The sequence below is a fragment of the Chlorocebus sabaeus genome, chromosome 25, assembly GCF_047675955.1.
Source record: "Chlorocebus sabaeus isolate Y175 chromosome 25, mChlSab1.0.hap1, whole genome shotgun sequence".
Taxonomy (NCBI): Eukaryota; Metazoa; Chordata; class Mammalia; order Primates; family Cercopithecidae; genus Chlorocebus; species Chlorocebus sabaeus.
In genome coordinates, this window is record NC_132928.1 from 75,306,874 (window position 1) to 75,332,129 (window position 25,256).

The 25,256-nt window shown below is 36.4% G+C and overlaps 1 protein-coding gene across 6 annotated transcripts in view; it reads left to right on the forward strand.

The window, feature by feature from the left end:
• The window catches only part of RYR2 (ryanodine receptor 2), a 783,951-nt gene that overhangs the window by 309,433 nt on the left and 449,262 nt on the right, over positions 1-25,256 (forward strand). For 5 of the 6 annotated variants that reach the window (XM_073011860.1, XM_073011862.1, XM_007989906.3 and 2 more), the window contains exons 1-3: positions 1,162-11,944; positions 17,505-17,579; positions 22,324-22,402. In XM_073011860.1, the coding sequence (XP_072867961.1) occupies positions 11,918-11,944; positions 17,505-17,579; positions 22,324-22,402 (181 nt within the window). In that variant the 5' untranslated portion in view covers positions 1,162-11,917. Of the gene's footprint in view, positions 1-1,161; positions 11,945-17,504; positions 17,580-22,323; positions 22,403-25,256 lie in introns of those variants that run through there. The other variant, XM_073011864.1, reaches the window with a different exon arrangement.

Genomic DNA, 25,256 nt, shown 5'->3' on the forward strand with positions numbered 1-25,256 from the left:
GTTAGAGTCTTTGACTCCTGGATATCAAGACTTATTTTAATGTTGCAATAAGACTGTTGGGTATTAGGACAGAGACAGAAAAATAGACCAGGGTAGAGTTCATCAGTAGATCCACACATTTGTCTCTGGACACATTAGTAAGTGACGATGCAGTGCTAATGGGGAAAAGATGTATTTTTTGATAAATGGTCATTTGGATAGATACATGAGGGTGGGTGAGGAGATGACTCTTAACTCCCTCCCTACCATCTTACATAAAAAGTCAATACCAGGTGTGTTGCAACTTTCAGGGGAAAGGCAAAATAATGAACTTTCTAGAAAATTGAGTAGCTTTAGTAGCTTTGTGTCATTTTATTTTGTTGTTGAAGATTTGCGTGTAATACCTTTATATGTCATTTGTTTTCTAGTATGTAAAATGCAGATGATAAGATTACATGTAAAATGTATGGCTCAAAGCCTGCCACATGGTAACTGCTTTAACTCAACAGAATTATCCATCTTAAACAGTAGAATAAAGTTAATCAATTCGAAAGAAGCAACCAAACTTTTTTTTAAAAAAAGTTTATGGGATAGCTCATGTTTATGTGCCCTAAATTTGTAATTAAAATATGAGTGCACATGATGGATGGATCACTTGAGGTCAAGAGTTCGAGATCAGCCTGGCCAACATGGTGAAACCCCATTGCTACTAAAAATACACAATTTAGACAGGTGTGGTGGTGGGCACCTGTAATCCCAGCTACCCAAGAAACTGAGACAGGAGAATCGCTTGAACCCAGGAGGTGGAGGTTGCAGTGAGCCAAGATCGCACCACTGCATTCCAGCCTGGGTGACAGAGTGCGACTCTGTCTCAAGAAAAAAAAAAAAAAAAAAAAAAAGAATGCAAAAATAGAGATGTCATTTGGATTATCTGCCTTTCATATAGTGATATAATTTAAAAATAATTATTTTGTATTAGATGCTTATGTCCTCTCTGCAAAATCAAGTTGGTGTTTAAATAACTATTGTTTCTTTTAAGGGGAATTTTGTTTTTATTTTGCAATTTTGAAATGAAATTGCTCTTTTTATTAGTGTTAATATGATAGGACATTTAATGTAATTTCCTGCAGATATTAAAATAGTCATTTTCTTTAATAAAATCCATATATATATTTTAAAATTCCACATACTTGGATAAGTTATTGGAAAGAATGTTCCTTTGTCTTATATGTTTTGTGGATTTGTAACTGCTTAAATTCTAAAATTGGTTAAGTTTACTGTGGATTTTATATTTCCTTTTCTTGATTAGCTCCATTTGAATCATTCTTTTCACCATTTGCAGGAATTTAAATGATTCTTGTTAACAAGAACAAGAGACGTGTCATGAAATCGTTCTGCATTGCTTATGCATAATTACAATTTTATTGTATGTTAGTCAGTCTTTTAACCCTGCGGACCATTTGTCTTGTCTTGTGTGTCTAGCTGATAATTCACTCCCAGCAATGCTGTTGCTAAGCTTTTCTTTGGATATTTGGATATTCTGTTTGTTACATTATTGCTCCTAATTCTTGCTCCTTGAAGAACTGTCTTTTGTAATATAGAACATTAAAGAACTCCTGTTACTATCATTAGTAACTATGACTCTTGATTATAAATTCTTACTTCTGGAAAAATCCCATAACTTTATCTTTGCACTGATGGGAGTGTGTGTATGTGGGGGTGTGTGTGTGTGTATGTATGTGTGAATGACTGACATGCAGAAGTGAACCTGATGATGGCAAAATACAATGTTTTTGATAATCATTGATAGCACTAAAAATATGGCATATTCTCTTTTCCTGATAAATGTGAAAAGGAAGTCATTTAAGTTTTTTAGATTTTTTGGGGGGAGAGAATAAATATAAAAATTTGCCCTTTTAGAGGTAGAAAAGTGCACAAAACAATTGCACTATGCTGGGCATGCCTCTTTTGCTTCCCTTTGCCCCAGGATCTAAAGAAATGGATTCATCACTCCAGTAAGTTAATGTTTGAGAGGCAATCTTCAACTTTCTATAACAACAAAATATCTTGAAAAATGTATAGTGAAAATCAGGCCTTTCTGTTCAGTCAAGTGTTTTTCTTAAATAACAACAGTGTGTTTGTAAAATGCAAAGGAGGAAGTAAGTTTAGAACAGATTTTTCTGAAGACTAAATTTTTATATTTATTACAAAATAAGCCAAAATGCTGTGTTAAAAGTAAACTATTGAATTTCATTAGGGCTTCATAAAATTCTACCTGTATATTTAGGTTGATTTTTAAAATATCACTTTATAACGTTTTTAAAAGAATCACTCTGTATGATGCTTTTTATGCACATTGCTTCCCAAAAGCTTGTTTACCAAGGCATTGGGGATTCCTAGCTAATAGCCCAAGATTTCTGCCTAAGTAGCATTAGCTTCTTACCTAATTAATGAGTTTTCTAAGAAAAAAAAAAAAAATTACAAAGAAACTTTCATACATGAAGGGTGTGAAGCAAACCACAGTTCCCACAGGACATTCTATAGATGGGAGGTGAGTTAAGGAAACTTACCTTTGAGACTGAGTATGTCCCTCAATGTTGAAATTTTTTATTCTGATTTATTTGCAAGGAATCCTAGGGTGTTGTAGAAGATAGTCTTGGTTGACAAATGACTTTTTTGTTTGTTCTATTTACAATGTGGGTATGATTATAGTCACTTAAATTTTAAAGAGCCACACAATGATTAAGAGACTAAGATTCATTTATAAATACAATTTTTAAAAATAATTTGATTCCCGTATAACTTCAGAACTATTTGTTAAGGCATGCCTTTATATTATGAAATTGTATGAAATGCTAGAAAGATTAGAGTAAGAGAAATTTTACTTTAAGTGTCACGAGAGAAATTGTAGTTAGACACTATATCTCTAAATTGGTCTTTTTAATTAAATCAGTTTTTATAATTAGAGGAGAGTCGTAGTTCTTAAATCAGAAGGCCTATTACATTTGAGAATTAGAAATGTTCATGTTTGCTTTTAAATATATTGGATTTTCATTATTTCATGTATCTGATGCATTTCCAGCCTAATGTCTTTTAGAGTTTTGATTGCTAAATTAACTTAGTTCTTTTTGTTTGGTGAGATTAAATGTTGTTAATTAAAAACTTGAATACAATTTTTTATGCTTTAGAATTGGAAAGAGATTGTGGTGCAAGGACCAAATTGATATCAATTCATTTAAATGATAGTAATTGAAACATTGCTAGGTATTTGTTTGTTTGTTATTTATTTTGGCTTTTTCTTTCCACAGCAAGTTGATGTGGAAAAATGGGTATGTGTTTCCATGTATTTGCAAAGAAATTGTGATCTAAAAGTGCATGCTTGCTATTGCCTCTAATCTTTTATTTTGCTTCCTAGTGGTGGCTTGTACTATTAGTGTTCAAACTAACTGCTTTGTTGTAATGAACACGTGTTCTACAGGTCTCTAAAGAGAACCTTATGTTTCTGGTTTTGCTTCATCTGAAATGAGGCATATTAAAGTACTTTCCATCCCTAGAACCATATAGTTTTTATATAATTTGTTTTGTAATTATGTGCTCTGGCCAACAGAAAGGTGTTTATTATTCATCCTGTGTATCTTTTGCAAACAAACTTGACTGTTTAATCTCAAAATTCCACTGCTTGGTACTTATATTTTTGTGTGTACTGTAGAAGACGACAATTATATATATAGTCATAGAACCTTTTTTTTGGGGGGGGTATAGATGGAGTCTCACTATGTTGCCCAGGCTGGTCTTGAACTCCTGGACTCAAGTGATCCTTCTGCCTCAGCCTCGCAAAGTGCTGGGATTACACACAGGAGCCACTGTGCCAGGCCCTGTATAATCTTAAGCAGTGAAGGTGAATGACGATATAAAAGGCAGTTACAGGATTCTGGAGGCGAATTCTTAGAGCCCACGTTGTCATAAGTTGTGCAAAAAGTTATGTTGCTTGTTTTGGTTTCCTTATCTGTTAGTAAAAAATAAAGGAGAGAGGAAATACACCAAGGTACCTTCCAATATTTAACACACCAGGATTCTGAATGGAAATCCAAGTCTCCTCAAGACTGATACTCCTACTCCACTTTTTCGCGAGAGTACAAAACAGTGAGGCTTTTCAGTGTTGAAATGTTTTGTTTTCATTTGCTCTGTGACTTATGTGAAGGATCTTTTAAGATTGACTTAACTGATGGCTTTATTTTATCTTCATTATTTTTCTGGTCCTAGGATCCAACATTTTGAGAATTTTGCTATCTTCCCAGTGCCCTTTCAGTAGTGTTTTCCAACAATTTCATGTTCATTTGTCTTAAAAAAATTTTTTTTTTAGCCCTTTAAAGACAAGGAAACTTGTTTTTTAATTTACCACTTCTAATGACCTTTGAAAACTATGACTTCTATGTTATATTGCTGAGAATAATTTAAAGTCTTCATCTCTCTCTTTATAACTGAACTACTACTACTTTTGACCAACTATTTGTTTTTGAAATTTCCTACCCTTCTCTTTGGCTATAGTGAAAACACTGATCCAAGCTTCACATTTTTCTTGTCTTGGTGAGGGAAGCCTGCTTCCTTCTCAGAACACACAGGACACCTCTGTGTCCTGCACCTCCCTAATATCAGCATTCTACAACATGGCTCTCTGTCTTTTCCCATCCTTGCATCCCTTCACATCCGTTACGCTATTTCTGTGCCGTATCTGGATTGGTATTGACCAACCACTCAAGCTGCTTTTACTTATTTTGTAAATAGCATTTGCCAGTGAATAAAATCACCTTTTCACCGTTGTCTAAAAGTCTTCCCCTCCGTTCCTCTGTGGATTTGGTTACTCTTGATCTGCCTATGTTATTTCTTTTTCTTTCTTATTCCTATAATAATTTATTTATTTTATTTGTATTAAGTTTATTTGTAAATCATTACAGCAGAGATTGCCTTCCAGTTCTGAGGAACTATCTGAGATATTTTCTGAGCTGAAAACCTTGAGGCTTAGTTTGCCAGTGGCTGGCTTAATAATCTTATGTAGCCTCTTCATTGGCCATAATCTCTTTGTCTATAGGAGTAGAATCTGCTTTACTCCTTTTTTTCTTAACTATGACTATTATGCCAATGCTAAACATATTGATGCCAAAATATATGTTCATTTAGAAGTCATATGATGAAGAGATTCTGCTGGGTTTTAGAACGCTGATGAGCATTCTGTGTAAATGTTGCAGCAAATTTCAGACTGGAGCTCTTTTTTTCTTTGAAGATCTGTCCAGTTCATATCTTTTGCTTTGGCCATTAGAAGTTTGAAATTCTGCTGTTACAGATATACCTTGAAGGCCAACAGAAAATAATTCAACCCTCTACCCACTTAACCAAGGACTATTGAGACTGCTCTGTGAGGCTGGTACTCCTCTGCCCCTTGGCTTAAATTAGAACCGGTCCCATGACCTTTCTCATATTCCAAGAGTGAAATACCCCACAGACATTTCAAGTCATACAGATCTCATTTCAGTAATTAAAATGCCCAAACCTGTATAATAGGCGAACTCGAAGCTAATTCAATTAACTTGTCTGGGGTAGAGCTGGAGGGAGGGATATCTGGGAAGCTGTTTCTTGCTTGTCCCGCCAGGTTCCTCACGCCCTACTTGGTACCCAGAGAGTCTGCCACTCTCAGGTGCTGTGGGAAGGAGATAGAAGAGAAAGCTTGGCAGGAAAGATCTGCTTTGATCATAGTGTCATGCACTGGGCTTGCCAGGTTTCTAATGCTGACTTTCTCTGTGGGTACTTGGCACTGGTCTTTTGGGGAGCTTCCATCCCCAGAAATCTCTGACTTGAGGTGCTCTTGCTGCAGACAAATGCGTCTCCACTTCCTTCCTCTTCCTGATAGTTCTTGGTGGCCTCTGAGACAATCCCAAGCTGGATCTATCTAGTATGACCCCCATTTGCTTGTTGGCAGTGTGGTCACTTCCCGATTGCAGCCCTATAGGGCTATACCCAGCCTTTGGCCTCACAGTCTCCAGGCACAGTCAGACACCAGTCTACGGTGTCCCAGATCCCAGGGACATCTGGTATCCCCGAAGCCACCCTTGCTAGGCTTGAAGTGAGGGCAAGCTTGGGAGGCAGGCAGGATTCCAGGTCCGCCTGCACTTCTCTCCAGGAAACCGTCTCTTTGCTGTCTGGCCTCTAATAACACACTGGAGGCGGGCAGTCAGCTAAAGGCAGCCAGTGGATTTGCAGCCACCCTCTTTGGCATCTCTGCTTAGATGGCATAACAATATGTTTTGGAACATGATAGTACAGGTGGTCCTCCAGTTGGGGCGAGGTTATATCCTGCAAAGCCCTTCAGAAGTTGAAAATATCATAAGTGTAAAATGCATGTAATACACCTAACCTACAGAACATTATAGCTTAGCTTAGCCTCCCTTAAACATGCTCAGAACACTTACATTAGCTTACAGTGGGACGACATCATCTAACACAAAGCCTATTTTATTAAAATGATGAATATCTCATGTAATTTATTGACTACTATACTGAAAGTCAAAAACAGTGGTTTATGGGTACTCAAAGTACAGTTTCTGCTGAATGCAAATCACTTTCATGCTATTGTACAGTTGAAAAATCACAAATAGAACCATTTTAAGTCAGGGACCTTCTTGTAAATCCCCTTCGGAGACTGGTCATTGTTTTGTTTTGGGACAGATGTGCAGTTTTAACTTCTGTTATATTTGCTTGTCCAGGGTGCATTTACCACTGCCAGATTAAGACCTTTGGGAGCCTGACAAAACTAAGGCTAAGCTAAGCTGTAATGTTCTGTAGGTTAGGTGTATTACATGCCTTTTGGAATATATATGGAAATTAAAATGGCTTCTGTATAAATCTCCTGATAATATTATTCTGGATAGTTACATCAAAGGTCCATCAATCACCTTCTCTTTCTTTCTCTTTTTCTCCCTCCCTCTCTCCATCCCCTTTTCCCTAATTCCCTTCCTGCCTTCATCTCCTTCCTTCTCTCCCTTATCACTGTCTCTTTGAGCAGCTGTGCATCTGTTTAATCATAAGCCCACTGAGTTATCAAATGCTGCTCTTTACCCTTTAAAAGAGAATAAAACTTCGGAGTACTGGATAAGAAAGTAACTAATGGTCATTTCCATCTATTCCACTCCTAGCCCTTTTCTAACCTATAGCAATGGTTTCCAGTGTGGAGGCCTAGGATTCAGGTCATGAGTGGGGTGAAGACAGCAAAAGGATGGAACAGACTGTGAGATCATTGTCTATGAAGCATTGTCTATAGACTGAGTGCTGTCTTATACATGTAGTTTCTCTTAAAAAATATGATGATGCTGTTGTGATTGTTAAAATCTATAATCACGTCAAATGTTTCTAACCAGAGAGTTGCTTAAAAATGCATTTCAACACACAATGGCTATTATGAGAGAACCTGCAAAATGCTTTCATGCTGTCAAGGTGCATTCATGTTTGAAATTGTTTTTAAAAATATACGGAGTCTTCTGTATTCTGATATGGGCAATTTTTTATGTGTAGGTGATGATCTGAATAGAGGGAAAGCTTTATATGTCTTCAGGACATTATTATCCATTTGCCCTCTGTAGAAATCAATGTGTTGCTTTTGATTTAGAGAAATTCTCTATCGAGGCAAGCTGGGAAATGAAGAAAGCCCTAGATACCTCTTCTATTTCATGTTTTAGGCATTTATGCAGCTCTTTGCTTTATAAACGTGTCACAGAGATGAAGTGTGAGAACTTATAGTAGCTTATCGGAATCATTTATTTTTCTTTACCCTTCTGAAGAAGAACTACGTAATTATATGTACATATATATGTCAAATTTATTATACTGGAAAGAAAACACATTCCATTTAACTACTGTCTGTACAGAGCTGTTGATAGGCTGAAAAAAACTGTTGCTGCAAATCTGCCAAAGAACAGAATGAATTCTTTTTAAACATATCTGCATCTCACATAACTAGATTCCAGTGATGGTCATTAATAGGAGTGATACAAGGGCATTTCAGTGGAATGTGTTATTATGTGTGTAACTGCTCATTCATGGGCTGATAGACAAGCCTCTTTCAGATGATTTCTGTACCTGTAATCAACATGTCTGTCTTTTCAGAGCATCTTGGACATTTTTAGCAGGGGAATCCTAGAAAGTGAAACATTTCCATAGGATTTATATAGATATTTTTTAAGACAGGGTCTTGCTCTATCACCCAGGCTGGAGTGTGACTCAAGTGATATTCCCACCTCAGCCTCCTGAGTAGCTGGGACTACAGGCATGTGCCACCATGCCTGGCTAACTTTTTGATTTTTTGTAGAGACAGTGTCTTACTATGGTGCCCAAGCTGGTCTTGAACTCCTGGGCTCAAGCAGATACTCCTGCCCTGGCCTCCCCAAGTGCTGGGATTACAGGCATGAGCCACTGCACCCAGCCAGGTATTTTCATCTTAAGAGCAATAGTTGAAGCTTTTCAATCTCAAATGCTATTAGATAGTATATGTTGATATATGTTTGAAACTCAGAATTGTTATTGTTAATTTTTTTTCTCCTAAAAATTGTTGGGACTATCATTAATTAATTATTGCTACCTAGAAATCCTCGTCTTTGATGGTGAAATATCCTTGTTTTCTCAACATAATGAAATGTACCTGATCTTTCCTCACAAAGGAGGGGTTACCAGTTGGAGAATTATGGAGAATCCTAGCATCTTGATATGTGGAGAGGAAAAGATGGCAAAAAGGCTTAAATTTGATGCATATTTTGTGTGCAGAGTAGGGCATTTTGCCTCCTTAATGGAAACTTCATGCTAGAATGACCTCTGAGGCTATTCTGAAATTGTTGCATTTGATAATCCTTTTTAATGGCAAGCCCCCAAATGTTTGGTGCTTTGTCACTAAATCCTTCTCTATATAATTTTTGAGGAGACATTTCAATAACAGTTTCTCTTTAAAGTTCTAAGGTAGGTTTTTAGAAGTGTGACTTTTTAAAAATCAGTTTTTAGTTCGTGAAACTGAAATACCAGTTTTAAAAAATCAAGGTTGAACTGAAAGACATCATTATGATAGAGGAGCTTTTCTCCATCACCTGAATTATTGTTTCCTTCTTTGCACCAAGAACAGATTAAATATGCATTCTCTTGATATCCAGTACTTGTTAGCAATTTTCAGAGTAAAGTATTGCCATTTGATTTGTTTTTCTATTCATAATCATTTGCATTTGCTAGGAAAGTGCCTTAGCTTATGCTTATAGACAAAAGATGATTCTGCTTCTTTTTGTCATCCATTTGACACCCAGGGCCATCTATGTGTTAAAATGTAGCAATAGCAATTTCTCTCCCTGGCTTCCATGTTAATGTAGCATGTGCCCTCAGGTTTTGCTTGTATTTGGAGCTCCATCTGACCTATCAATTCTGGATTAATCTAAACTTGGACACTGAGTTACTGACACCTGCAGTTTTAGCCTAAAGAACTAAAATTTCCACCTTTGTGTTTCTGTGCAAATTAATCATCCAAAAAAAAAAATCTAAGACACAAAGCTGGTTGGAATCCATGACTATCATTGCCCATATAGTCATCCCTTACTCTATTTTGTGTAATGAAATTTTAGCTCTTGTCTATTAAACCTCTCATTAGTGAAATAAATCAAATAGTTAATTTATTTGCTAACTTACTGTAAGCACAAAAACTACATTCTCCACACCCAAAGAGGCTGCTTTCTTCGATATTTATCTTTATGTGTTTCTTTTTTCTACTTCCATCATATCAATTTTAAAGAGTTTTTGTTGTTATTCTTTTTCTGTTTGTTGCTTTTATCATACAGAAGCAGTGCTTACATTGAATTAAACTAATATACTCATCGTTTTTGTTTTAATGTGTTTTGCTTTTTTCTTTTGCCTTAAACGATCCCTTTGAATGTCTCCTGATGCTATAACTTTGGTAATATCTAGCCCTTAAACCAATTTGAACAAGAAATGATTTGTACAGAAAGTTAATGTCTATAATGCCACTAATACCACAAATCTTTCATGTTCTTGATTATCTTTTGAAAATGATGTTTGTGTATTACACCTGCTCTTCTTTCTCAGTCTACAGAAGGATATTTCAGCATTTGCTATTTTTCAGTAGTCATACTATTTTATCGTGTATGCAGCTTGCTCTCCTCTGTGTCTTATTCTTCCTGCGGCCAGACACGACTTAGCAATGTGGAACAGCAGACCTCAGTCACTTGGCCGACCACTCTTTTTTTGTTGTTGTCAATACCTACTACAGTTTTAAAGCAGTTCAACTTAGATACCTGACAAAATCAGGCTGAGAACATTTTCTAAAGAAAAGTCTCCCAAACCTAGCTTAATTAAAAAAAAAAAAATCTCATGGAGAAAGTACCTCTTAACAAACCATGTGCTGTACCAAAATGTTAGCTTTTTGCATTTCTTTGAATTAGGGCTTAATAATGATTTTGCCTAATTCTTTAGTGATAGCTCTCCCATTAGTGAGTCACATGTGATTGGTCAGTTTAACATGGAAAGTAAGTTTCCTAATGATTATATGTGATTAATATCAGTTATAAAAATGTAACTAAACAGCTTGTATTTTCTAAGCCAAGAATGAAATCTTCTTTACAGTTTTTCCTTAAAATTGTAATATTGAAAATGAAAAAATTAATCTCAATAGAATTTCCCTTTAATAATATACATATTACTATGTAAATATGTTTCAGGTTACAAGAAACATATTTCTGGATTAATCTAAACCTAGGACACTGAGTTACTGACACCTGCAGTTTTAGCCTAAAGAACTAAAATTTCCACCTTTGTGTTTCTGTGCAAATTAATCATCCAAAAAAATCTAAGACACAAAGCTTGTTGGAATCCATGACTATCATTGGCCGTATAGCCATCCCTTACTTACAAGAAACACATAAAGATAAATATTGAAGAAAGCAGCCTCTTTGGGTGTGGAGAATGTAATTTTGTGCTTACAGTAAGTTAGCAAATAAGTTACAAAAAATTGTAATATTTACAAATATCTATATTGGAAAACATTTCCTTGCTGTTTTTCTTACAACCAGTGTCTCTATGATATCTTTTCTCCATAGGACTTAGACATCAACCTGACGACTAAATTCAGCCCTAAGTTTGGAAATATATCATTGTTTTCTTTTTCGTCCTCTTTTATCTGTGTAACTATCCTAGGAATAAGAAGTCAAAGAAACTTTAGAGGTCTAAAGAAAAATGAAGTTATTTGTAGATTTGCATGCACACACACATAATACACGTTATATTTTACAGAAGAAAAAAAGAGCTATTATATAATTTATGAAAGGAGACTGTGTCATTTTAAGAGAAATAGAAATGCTTTTGTGATTTTTCTTTGAAATTCACCTTTCATAATATTCAGTGTCTAAGAAATTGCTTACTGTTATTTTGCATGAAATGAGAGCCGCTCATTGCAGCATATTAGTTTACGATTTCCCTTACCTGTTTTAATCTACTGTTTTTATTAAAATGAGTTGAGTTGCTGTTTGCTGTTATCACTGCATTTTTATGAAAAAGATGAAAGTTGGTTTTTAAAAAGCATTTTCAGATGATCAATTTTTAAGATGATATTGCTTTTGGTGCTTAAGTAGGTTATAAATGGAATCACTCATTAAAGTAGAGCAGCATGTTTTCACAGAAAAAGGAAGAAACTATTGTAAAAACTTTTTAAAAGAATTTTGCTCGCTACAGCTTTTCTCTAGCATGTAGTTGATACTAAGTTTTGTTGCGATAACACGGTGAATGTGTTTTTTTATGTTTATTGTTTAAATAGCTCCATTTAGGATAATGGAGCCTTTATAAGTAAGAGGTATTTTTAAGGAAATCTTTGAGATCATGTCTATTTAATGTTTCCTCTCTTTTCCTTATGCCCCTACAGAAATTCATGATGAAGGTAAGACATTGTAATACATCTGCTATGTATATATAGCAGATATATTTCTATATATGGATTATATATATATATATCTGCGTATTAGTATAGCTGTATTATATATGTAACATATATATATTACTATATATCAGCTGTATATATGTGATACTTTGTATGTTTTATGTATGGTTACACACTTTTGTTTTACTTTTGAATCCATGTAACTTTTCTTCACATGCTTTAAAACGTTTAAATATTAACCTTTGGAGCTTTTAGATTTAGATAAATCACATGTTTAGATTTAATAGCTCAACAAACAAAAATGTCAAACCAAAATTTGACATTTTTGGGTCATATTGTAACATGTTTAATTAGCTAACATTAAGAATTTCTCTTATTAAAACAATTTTAATAATTCTCCATTTAGAATGTTCACTCTGGGGATTATGTTGACTTTGCATTTATGCACTTTTGTATGAATACAATGGGAAATTCTTCCACTGGGAAATTAGGGGAGGCACCAAGAAACTACTTCTACTTACTCCAGGAGACGTGAAAATAATTCAGCCAGCCCCTTTTCATTTCTCGACTGGATTGGAAAAGTGAAAATATTGTAAAAGTAGACAAATAAAAAGAAAAGACTAAAGCGTGTGGATGTGTCATCGAAGGAATATGTAAGGGACAGACAGGAAGAAGAGTAGAGTATGGTTATTTTAGGATATATAATAGAAAATTTTTGTTTCATTTTCATATGCCCACTACATTTCTCCTATAACATTTATGGGGTTTAATTTTTTTAATCTTAAAAGCCAAGAAACAATGAGTAGGTAGAAAAATTGATATTCAGTTAAGAAAGCCTTAAAATAAGTGATAATTTTGAAAGAAATAGACTGTGAGAAATATTAAATCAAAATCCCACATATAGATGGAAAAGGTGGCTTTGAAGCAAAGGATGCGTGTTCTTGTCAGTCTGTTGAATTTTGTGGTTAAATCCATCATGTTTAATAAAACTGAACCAGGTGCATTGCGGGATACCCTAAACTGGACCTGTTCACTACCAGTAAGAATTTGGCATTTTGGATGGGATGACAGAACAGTGCATTTCTTTGAAGACATTTATCAACCAGGACATGGAACATCTTCCAGAATTTCCAATAACTCTAGCTGTTATTTTTCAGTAGAAAATATTATGATCACATTTTGAAGAGAGGACATTAATCCCTAAATTAGACATATCATGAAACAAGAGTTTGGATTGGAAAAATATTAAAAACAGCAAATTCGGAATATTTCCTCTCTTTGCAAATACTAATAACTAGCTTATGATTATGGGTTTGAGAAACTTTAGTTTTTCATGCTAAATCTGCATTTGCTGTATTCATTTTATCATCTCATTCTTAATTCAACTGTACCATACTGTATAGACTTCCCCTTGGGAAGGGTGAATGAAATGGTTGCCTGGAACAGACATCTTAAGGTCTCTTGTGAGAACAAATGTGTGTAAAAACCAGTGCAAATAGAAAGATGATGTAGAATTAGTTAAAAGCAGGTGGTATGCCTAAAATAATTTAATTAGGCCCCCAGTTCTTTTAACTTTGAAGCCAGAAGGCCAATAGTTATTTTCACACTTGCAATGGATGATCTGGAAAGGTTAGAATTGGATTAAGGGGAAGGCATATGCATGTAATTACAGTAATTTAAGTCACTTAAACAGAAAAACATGCTGAATTTTATCTCGCTTTCACCTTTCAATCATGCTTTGCTTTGGGTTTTGTACAGAAAAGGCATTAACTTCTTAGAACCAGATGGATGCTTTCTTGTTGTGGCAGCCTATTTCTGCTGGTTGGTGCTAAATAGTGGTGCATTAGGACTGTCCTAGCCTGATCTGTTCCCTGTGGAGACTTTCCATGAAGACACCATCCCAAGTAAGCCAGTCCGTGTCAAACGGATGTCTTGACAATGTCAAACTGGCCTTTTCAGGCACCTTTATTTTAACTGAGGCCAGGATTCTCATTGATTGTTATAATCCTTCAGTGACACCATTGTGTGATTCACTATTTTATTTTTTAAGAGACAGGGTCTTGCTCTGTCACCCAGGCTGGAGTACAGTGGATAGCTCACTGCAACCTGGAGCTCCTGGGCTCCAGTGATCTTCCTTCCTCAGCCTCCTAGGTAGTTGGGATTACAAGCATGAGGCACTTTGCCTCATGCTTTTTTTAAATACAGTTGGCTGTATTTAAAAAACACGGAGCCCAAAAGCAAAAAAAGCAAACCAGAAAGAACAAAATATAGAACCAGTAATTTTAATGTGTATGTAAACCTCTTTAGTCACACACGCACACACGCATACTCTCTCTCTCTATATATGTAAATTATATATATATATAAATGAAACCTGTAAACCTTTTTAGTCACACACACACACACACACACAATATATAAATAAATAAATAAATAAATAAATAAATAAATAAATAAATAAATGAAATGTGTAGGCAAAGCTTTACGGTAAAGGAGCACTTTTCTGGTTAACTTCAAGGCCTTGTCCTTCACTTTAAAAAAAATTTTGTTTTGACTAGCGTGGCTGTCAAGTGTTATTAAAGTTCTTGTGGATTTTGCAGCTTTGGAACGTCAATCTGGTATGAAAAGGTGAGCTTCTATCAAAGTAATTCAAACCAGACCAAGTAAATAAAATTATTCTTGGCCATAATAAATCAAATGCATTATAGAAAAAATAAGTGCTCTCTAAAGAGAGCCTTATTCTCTGAAGGAGTATAGTTTTTCTTTCTTTCTTCTTTTTTTTTTTTTTTTTTGAGACAGAGTCTCGCTTTGTCGCCCAGGCTGGAGTGCAGTGGTGCAATCTGGGCTCACTGCAAGCTCCACCTCCTGGGTTCACACGATTCTCCTGCCTCGGCCTCCCAAGTAGCTGGGACTACAGGCGCCGCCACCACGCCTGGCTAATTTTTTGTATTTTTAGTAGAGACGGGGTTTCACCATGTTAGCCAGGATGATCTCGATCTCCTGACCTCGTGATCCGCCCGCCTCGGCCTCCCAAAGTGCTGGGATTACAGGCGTGAGCCACCGCACCCGGCAGGAGTATAGTTTTTCAAAGTAGATTTTTCCCTTTTCTTCTCAGTTATGTGAAAAAAGTGGTTTTTTGTTGTTTTTGTTTTTTTGTTTTTGTTTTTGAAACAGAATCTTGCTCTGTCACCCAGGCTGGAGTGCAGTGGTGCGACCTCAGCTCACTGCAACCTCTACCTCCCGGGTTCAAGCCGTTCTCCTGTCTCAGCCTCCTGAGAGTAGCTGGGATTGCAGGTGCCCGCCACCACGCCCAGCTAATTTTTGTACTTTTGTATTTTAGTTTCACCATGTTGACCAGGCTGGTCTTGAACTCCTGACCTCATGTGATCCACCCGTCTTGGCTTCCGAAAGTGCTGGGATTACAGGCATGAGCCACTGCGTCCGAAAAAAAGTGGATTTTTTTTCAGCAGTTTTTCTTATTTTAATACCTTTTAATATCTGTTTTTAGAATACTTCTGAGTTTTTTCAAGCAAAACATAAAGTTATTTTAAGAAGTTATATGGAACAACAAGAATGTGATATATGTTTAGTAAAAAGGTTATAATAATATTGGATATTGAAGCATCTTTCTGTACTTCTTAAGGCACAGGTCAGTATCATCACTCTTATTCTGAAAATTTTTAAAGACCTCCTTTTCCTGCCAAAAGAAGTACAGATTTCTCGTCATAATATTCTGTGCTTTCCGTGGTCTTTCCCTGATCTAATTTTATAATTCCTGTGAAGTTTTCCTGTGCAACCCAACCCGAAAATTCCATGGTGGCTTCCTCCTTCTTACGCACCTTATGATTATATACCATGACCCCTGTATACATACACCTCACTCAGCCTGAAGTGGGCCTCCCCATATCCAGCTTTTCATTTGACGCCTCTGCTGAGGACTTACCATGGCCTGACCTCACACTCAAAGCTGGAGGTGAAATGATAATCAGCACAGTGTCATTGTCCTTGAGGAGTTTTCAGTCTGATCAAGGGGAGGAGGGTTCTTGGGTAGAGTGTAAGGTCAATGTACAGGTGTATACCTAGGGCTGCAGGAGGACGGGGAGAGTGACTAGCTTTGAGGAAACTGGATGAGGCTTCATAGAGGAGGTAGTCTTGAATCTGAGTTTTAAAAAGTAGAGGGGGAAAAAGTCTGAGTATAAATGGGCCTCTGCAATTCAAACCTGTGTTGTTCAAAAGTCACATGTACATAAAATATGTAAAAGTTTCATTCCATTCTTATAAAAACTTTATTAAATTATCAAATCAATACCTATTTATTCTATACAGTTTGGAAGTTACAGAAGAAAAATCCTTCAGTTACACTATGAGGAAAACACTATTGGAAGCTTTCTTATTAAAAAGGCTTTATACGACAGAGAAGACTAGAGGGAGAGGGAAAGTTGTGTTTCGAGATAGGGCAGCATGAAAGCAGTATGGCACACTCAGGGAAGGGAAAGTGAGTATGTTTGGACACAGGGTGATTGAAGATGAGACTAGAGATGAGTGAGACAAAGTCTCTCTGTACTTCTCAAAGTGGTCTCTGGACCAACAGCATCAGTATCACCTGGAAAATTACTGAAATGAAACTTCTCTGTAACTACCCCAAACCTACTGAATCAAAATCCCAGTGGTAAGGGCCAGGAATCTGTGTTTTTACAAGCTCTCCAATTTAAGAAGCACTCTTCTATTTCATGGAAAGGGATTGATTGGATTCTTTCCTGTAAGCAGTTGGGAGGAATGAGAAGTTTTTAAGCCTGGAGGCGTTATGATCATTTTTGTGTTTTAGGAAGACTCATTCATTGAATCAACGTTTATTTATTTATTGAGATGGAGTCTTGCTCTGTTGCCCAGGCTGGAGTGCAGTGGTACAATCTCAGCTCACTGCAACCTCCGCCTCCCGGGTTCAAGCAATTCTCCTGCCTCAGCCTCCCGAGTAGCTGAGATTACAGGCATGTGCCACCACACCCAGCTAATTTTTGTATTTTTAATAGAGACAGGGTTTTGCCATGTTGACCGGGTTGGTCTCGAACTCCTGACCTCAGGTGATCCGCCCGCCTCGGCCTCCCAAAGTGCTGGGATTACAGGCATAAGCCACCATGCCTGGCCTGAATCAACATTTATTTAGTGCTTCTTGTATGTCCGGCGTGCAGGTAGGCACCTGGCATACAATGGTGATGAAGGTACCATGGTTCCCACCCAATGGAAACCGTAATATAATGGGAAACAGATTATAATTAAGTACATTATGAATAAATAACTATAAATTATGATAATTATTTACTGATACCAAGTTTATTATTCAAGAACTAGATAAAATGCTGACCCCATAATAGAGGTTACATGAACTTTATTCCAATGTACACATTATTTCAACAGCACTTTGCTTGTCTGCAAGAGTTCTTAATGCATTCTTTCCTACTGACGTTCCTTTAAGAACAAGAGAGTATTTTATCGACTTGCGGGTTAAGTTACCCTTTTGTGTTTTTCTCTTTTGTTCTCCTTTTTTCTCTTCTCTCTAAAGACTGCTCAAGGTGGTGGTCATCGAACACTCCTCTATGGACATGCCATATTGCTGCGCCATTCCTACAGTGGCATGGTGAGTACACGTTTTATTTCATCTCCCTGTGGTCATGCTGATCCATTTGGGGGTACCTGGTCAGAAAATGCTGGTAGCATCATTTCTGCAATGGTATCAATGAGCTTGGATGTATGTTCTTTAATATCTTTGTACCCTTGTTAGTTTCTCATGTAAAAGACGAAAGTCAGCTCGCATGACTTTTAAGGTCCTTCAGTTCTATCATTATATGATTACCATGTTTAGTATCTTACTTTTGATAGAGTAGTTTTAGGAGGTGAGAGGTGTAAGAGTCAAATAAGAGATATTTCTTTTCAGATTTTGTTTTAAAGAGTTCATTTATTAGAGAAATAAAGTATCTTTATTGAAAGATCAGATTTAAGAAAATCTACCTGTGAGCTCCAGTATTAATTGTACTCACCAACTTCTTTTTCTTCTTCACCAGGTTTCTCTTTTTCCACATCTGCTCCTCCTTTCACCCAGTTACTCATTAGGCTTCTCTTGGGCACAGTTTTCTCATTCTCTGCCTCATGTATATATGCACAAATATATGCGTGTGTATGTAGACATGTATATATGTAAATGTTTTAAAAATATATTTTATAAATACTTTAATGTATTCTTAGATATTACATATACAGCTGAACCTTGAACAACACAGGAGTTAGGGTGCCAATCTCCTGCACAGTAGAAAATCACATACAACTTTTGACTCCCTCAAAAGATAACTATTAATATCCTACTGTTGACCAGAAGCCTTACCGATACCAGCCAACACATATTTTGTATATGTATTATATGCTGTATTGTAATAAAGTAAGCTAGAGAAAAGAAACTATTAAGTATATCAAAAGAAAAATAGATTTTCTATACATTAACTGGAAATGGATCATCATAAAGACTTTCATTATCATTGTCTTCGTGTCAAATAGGCTAAGGAGGAAGAAGAGGAGGAATTGGTTTTGCTGTCTCAGGAATGGTAGAGCGGGGAAGAACATCTTAGTAAGTGGGCCTGGGCAGTTCAAACCTGTGTTGTTCAAGGGTCAACTGTATATAAATTATGTAAAAAAAATATGCAAAAGTTTCATTCCATTCTTTTTTTTTGAGATGGAGTCTCGCTCTGTCACCCAGGCTGGAGTACAGTGGCGTGATCTCAGGTTACTGCAAGCTCTGCCTCCCGGGTTCACGCCATTCTCCTGCCTCAGCCTCCCGAGTAGCTGGGACTACAGGTGCCCGCCACCACGTCCAGCTAATTTTTTTTGTATTTTTTTCATAGAGACAGGGTTTCACCGTGTTAGCCAAGATGGTCTAGATCTCCTGACCTCATGATCTGCCCATGTCGGCCTCCCAAAGTGCTGGGATTACAGGCGTGAGCCACCACGCCTGGCCTCATTCCATTCTTATAAGAGCTTTATTAAATTATAAAAGCAATACATAGTCTGTATGATTTGAAAGTTGCAGAAGAAAAATTCTGATGACACTAATAGGAAAAAAACTGTTGGAGGCTTTTTAAAAAAGTTTTAATCTCTTCTGTCCTTAAGGTTTTTTTTTTTTTTTTTTTTTTTTTTTTTTTTTTTTTTAACATAATTGAGATCTTACTACATTACCAAATTTATATCCTTTTGTTTTTTGAGATAAGGTCTTGCTGTCACCCAGGCTGAGGTGCAGTGGTATGATCATGGCTAACTGTAGCCTTGAACTCCTGGGCTCAAACGATTTTCTTGCTTCAACCTTCTGAGTAGCTAGGACTCCAGGTGCCTGCTGCCACGCCTGGCTAATTTTTAAATTTCTTGTAGAGGTGGGAGTCTCACCATCTTACCTAAGCTGGTCTTGAACTCCCAGGCTGAAACGATCCTCTAGCCTTGGCCTCCCAAAGTCCTGGGATTACAGGCATGAGCCACTGTGCCCGGCGTGACTTTTTTTTTCCTTTTCTTGTAACATAAGCATTTTCCATGTTGTTTAAATTGTCAATATAATTTTAGTGGCTACATGATAGTTCAATATCTAGAATATTATACAATATCTATAATAATATACTTGATCATTCCTTTTAAAAAGTAGGTGATTCCCATATTATGTAAATTGTTCTAAAGCAGAAGACTAAGTATCAATACCACTATCCAACAAGCACACACAAATTTTCAATCTCAATCATGGATATTTACGTGATAACTTTATTTAAATTGTCTATTTAATGAAATTCAAAAGTATAGGATGAGAAGTATAGGAAATACATGGACGTGATTTTAGTGATGATTTAATAATATCATTTCTTTTAATGTGTTATATCACATAAATAGGTCAGATAAGAAAACTCGTGATCATGTTAGCAAGTGCTGGAAAAGGTTGTTAATAAAACTCGATGCTCATTCTTAATAAAAACTAAACATTGATTATTTCCTCAGAGATAAAGATTATTAGTGTCAAATCAATAGTGAACGTTGTTAGTTGTGAAATGCTGAAGCCATTTTTAAAATCAAATTAACTAAAATTAAAATAAGAGTGTGTTTTATCTACCATTGCTGACTAACATTGTTCTGGAAATTTTGGCTGACATGTCAAGATATAAAATAACATAAAACAGTTTCATAAAGTGGTTGGATGTAAGAAAAATATGTAAAAACAATTTGTGTAGAGCAATCACATATTAAAATTTTATGGAAAGAGTTCCACATTCTGCAGCAATCAAAACACATGAACTGCATGAAATAATAAATGTGAGGGTTTCTTTTAAGACAACTACTCTCTATACATAATAGTTGGGTTAAGAGCCTGAACTTGGTTGTTAGATTTGGATTCAGTTTGCTACGTGCTGGCCAGCCTGGGATATTTTGCATAATTAAGCCTATAATTACATCTGAAATTTTTATACATTCATTAAATAAATATTATTTGGCATCTACTATGTGCTAGGTACTGTTTTAGGTCCTGGATATAGTAGTGAATAAGACCAAGTTCTTGCTCTCTTTAATGAACACTTAGTGGGATAATCATTGTATCTACCTCAGAGTTACTGGAAACACTAAGGAGAAAGCATATGTTAATCATTACAGTGCCTAGTACTGTACTGTTTTAGAAAAAACTATAGAAGACTTTAATAGGAATCACTTTATTTTTGTCTAGGAAGTCTGATTATTGCAAAGTTGTTAATTTTTTAAAAAATAAAGGCAGATGTTAAGCACAGTTTATATTTAAAGTCTATAAACATAGGGGATTATTGTGGGCTGCCTGTCTTGAGGTCAGACTGACACTTCAGCTGTGGCTAAAAACAAGTTTAGGGACCCTTGAAGCCTCTTGACTATAACCTTGGGAGCCATTGCTTTTTAGTTGAGAGTCAGAATCAGAGTCTGCATTTCACATCCCCATGACCCTGAATTCCACGTAAAATACCAGCATATCGGCCACTGATTGGTCCATCTGCCTTCTCACACTCACAGACACACACTTAGCTGGATAGGCCCTATACCATCATAAGAAATTTCTAGCCTTTGCATTAATTTTCTAGTGATCCGAAAGGGGGCTTGCTGGCAGTGCACTTGCTTGGTGATGGTAGTGTAGTTTGAGATCTTACCACATTTATCTTTGTGTTTCTGTTCTTACAGCACATTCATCTTTGTGTCTCTGTTCTTACATCACATTCATCTTTGTGTCTGTGTTCTTACAACACGTTGTGGCATGGAGGTTGGGGAGCAGTAGGCTTGAAAAATGATCCTAAACTTGATGTCCAAGAATATACAGTTAGGAACACCTGAGGGTGGGAAGAATAAGGAGATGACGGTGTTCAAGAGTGATTACTCCTGTGGAAAATGCACATGTATGGAGACACACAATAAATCTCATTTTAGTGCAGTGACATGTTGTGCACCAAAATAAATTCTAGGTGGATTTCAAAGAGTTAAACATTTTTAAATGAAAACAAAGCTAGAAGATAAAAGAGAATAGTCTTCAAATTTGTTTGGGAGAAAGATTTCTAACTGTCAGATTACATTGTACTTTTGCAGATGATCATGAATATCACATGAAGTGAGAGATGTACAAATACATCCCCAGTTACTTGTCTTCCTGTACTGACAGAGAACATTTCCTTAGTCTTTTATAAGGGAAAAAGGACTACAATTCCTTTAGGATATTGCCCCTAATGCATGCTGTTCTGCCTCACAGACATTTAAAAATCTGGGCTTTGTGCAGAAGCATCGAGATTTTCAGGAAAACACTAAGAACAGCAGGGATAGATGGATGCCAAATTACAGGTCAAAATAAGACTCTGCTGGTACAACTGTAAACTTTAATGATAGCCAGTCGCTGTGGCTCATGCCTATAATCCCAGCACTTTGGGAGGTGGAGGTGGGAGATTGCTTGAGTTTAGGGGTTTGAGATCACCTTGGCAACATAGGGGGATCTCATCTCTATGGAAAAAAAAAAAAATTAACTGGATGTGGTGGTGCACACCTGTGGCCCCAGCTACTTGGGAACCTGAGGTAGGAGGATCACTTGAGTCTAGGAGTTCGAGACCAGCCTGGGCAACATGGTGAAACCCCATCTCTACAAAAAAAGAAAATAATTAGCTGGGCATGGTGGCATGTCCCTGTAGTCCCAGCTACTCAGGAGGCTGAGGTGGGATGATTGCTTGAGCCCAGGACATTGAGGCTGCAGTGAGCTGTGATCACGCCATTGTACTTCCAGCCTGTGCAACAGAGCAACCTTGTCTCAAAAACAACAGACAAACAAAGCCTCTACTTACAACTACTGATTTTGTATTTTGCAGTATCTGTGCTGCCTGTCCACCTCCCGGTCTTCAACTGATAAGCTGGCTTTTGATGTTGGCTTGCAAGAGGACACCACAGGTGAGCACCTTGTGCTGTGGGAAGCTGGGTTCAGAGAGAGCCCTGATGAGATTGGATTGGAAGAAGCTGGGAAATACAATACATGGGATGAATGTTCTTATGAATGGAGTCAGGAAAAAATGTTCTAATGAAAGTTTTTCCTAGAAGGGGAAAGTGTGTATCATTCCTCTTGGTTATTCCCACATCATTAGTTGGATGTTCAAACTAGGCTTCAAACCTTATTCTCCTTGTAGGTTTGGATAGAAAATTAATATTTACTACATGATTTACTGGATGTTAACCATATTAATGTGCACTAATTAGTTTGTGAAGTAATTCTACATATCTCTCTCATCTTAAAAATGTTTTTAAGTCTGAAAATATAACATACTTGATGCCAACATTCAAATAAAAAGGTCAAAAATGAAAGTCTTCTTCATTTCTCTGCCCACAGGGCATTCTTCTACATACCTGTCCAAACAGATGTGCATTTTCAGACTTGTGAAACAAAAATGTATATATTGACTTTTTTTTTTTTTGGCGAATCAAAATAGGAGAACACAAATTTGATGTTCTTCTCAATACTGTGAGGACTTTGCATTGACTTTATATACCCCTATAAAATTGGACTGTTTTGTCTTTTACAATGAGCATGCATCCCTTTGTAATTAAAATAAAGACCAAGTAGAAAAAAGAATGGAAGGAAATAGTTCAACTTTTATTAAATTGTTCCTTTGAAGAGTGAGATCAAACTATCCTCTCACTCTACTCCCCCTCTTTAAAGTATTTCCCCATATTCACTAAATATTTTTTACAAACAATGAGAAGGTAAAAATAATGCTATGTTTATGAGCCTCATACACATTTTAATAGACCAACACATCGTCTTGTACAAGAAATTCCAAGAACCCCCAGCACCAGAAACATACATAAATATATTATTCTGATTTTGTTTTGTACAGACTCTATCATTCCCTGTATTTTTGCTAGTTTTTTAGTTATTCTAATTAGTGTATTTCAGCACACAGTTAAATGAAAAAGTTGTCAGTTCCCTCTTCATAAGAAGTAAAAGACACAGTCTAGAACTTGTTTTCATACATTGAGAAGATTATGTAATAGTCAAAACAAAACAAGTCAGTGTTTCTCCCTGTGTCCTGATTTCCTTACGCTACTCTCTTTGTTTCCCATAGCTTCCTACTTCTTCTGAATTCCTTAATTATTTATGATATTTATCATTTGTTGTCTGCCTGCCTTCATCAGAATTAAACTCACAAGGCAGATAATTTTTTCTTCCTTGTTTATTGATGTATCCCAGCCACTAAAGCAATGATTAGCCAATAGTGGGTACTCTATAAATGTTTGAGTGAATGAAAAACTACCTGCAACTGTAAAAATGTGAATTGGATGAATGAAGATAAAGAATTATGCCAGGTGACATTCAGGTTAGATTATGGTTTGTATAAGAAAAGCAAGTTAGACTATGGTTTATGTAAGAAAAAACACATTATATATTATTGATTATATATTGACTGTGAGAATACTTACACAATATTATTTGGTAATTCATTTATTCATTCATGCAAAAATGAATTTGTAGTGAGTGCTTATAATAGGCTAGCAGGAGCTGGAGAAACCTCAGTGAACAAAACATAACAAGTCCAACCAATAGGAACTTACATTCTGGCCTTGAGGAATTAGTCAAGAAAAAAAAAGATGTATGGAAAAACCATAAAGTTGAGTGAAGGCAAAGAATGATCAATGATGACAGATTTTGTGAAAACACTACTGTCATTTTGGGATAGAAGTCGCATTTAGGTTTTCAAAGGTATTATGAACAGAATGAAGAATGGCATGCTGACGCTTATATGTTAGGTATTGGGAAGAAAGAGTGAACAGACCTGTGGCTCATGAGGCTTGTGCTTGACTTATCCTAGAAGAAATTGTTTGGTTGATGTAAACCAAGATCTTTTATAATTCATTCTTCTGCAGAAGGATTCTCTCATATGTTACTTTTAGATTAATAGAAAACACCACGGCCGGGCGCGGTGGCTCACGCCTGTAATCCCAGCACTTTGGGAGGCCAAGGCAGGAGGATCACAAGGTCAGGAGTTCAAGACCAGCCTAACCAACATGGTGAAACCCCGTCTCTACTAAAAATACAAAAATTAGCCAGGCATGGTGGCAGGTGCCTGTAATCCCAGCTACTCAGGAGGCTGAGGCAAGAGAATCGCTTGAACCTGGGATGTGGAGGTTGCTGTGAGCTGAGGTTGTGCCATTGCACTCCAGCCTGGGTGACAAAGCGAGACACTGTCTCAAAAACAGAAAAAGAAAAAAAAAATGAAAACACCACATTTTAAAATAATAAAGTAAAAAGGGGACAGGATAGTACAATCTTTAGATGACAATACTTTGCATCCTTTTTTTGAGTCAGCATCGAAAAATAACTACTGAGAAAATTTTCAAAAAATTGCTACAACACAATCATCACATCAAAAACCTCAAGTCTTTATGAAAATTGTCAAAAAACGAGATGATTTTATAGAAAGCAATTGAACGGTATAATGACATGTGCGTGTATAAAGAATGAAATCAGATCAGTGTGAGTGGTGAATTTTGTCTTACATGAGTATAAATAAATATCCATTTAAAGCAATTCTTCGTGGAAGAAAAAGGCATCAGCCTTCCGTAAGTGTCACACCCAGTTTCTATGAAAAGAATCTTATTTTATCCTAAGCTAAGGCTTAATTCTTTCTCTTTTCCTGGTGTAAGAGATTAAGTTGCATTAATTCCCGATTTCTGGAAGTTGTGTTTGGAATCATTGGCAAAGAAAATAGATTTTAACTAAGAGGAACTTTTTTAGTGTTTCACATATCCA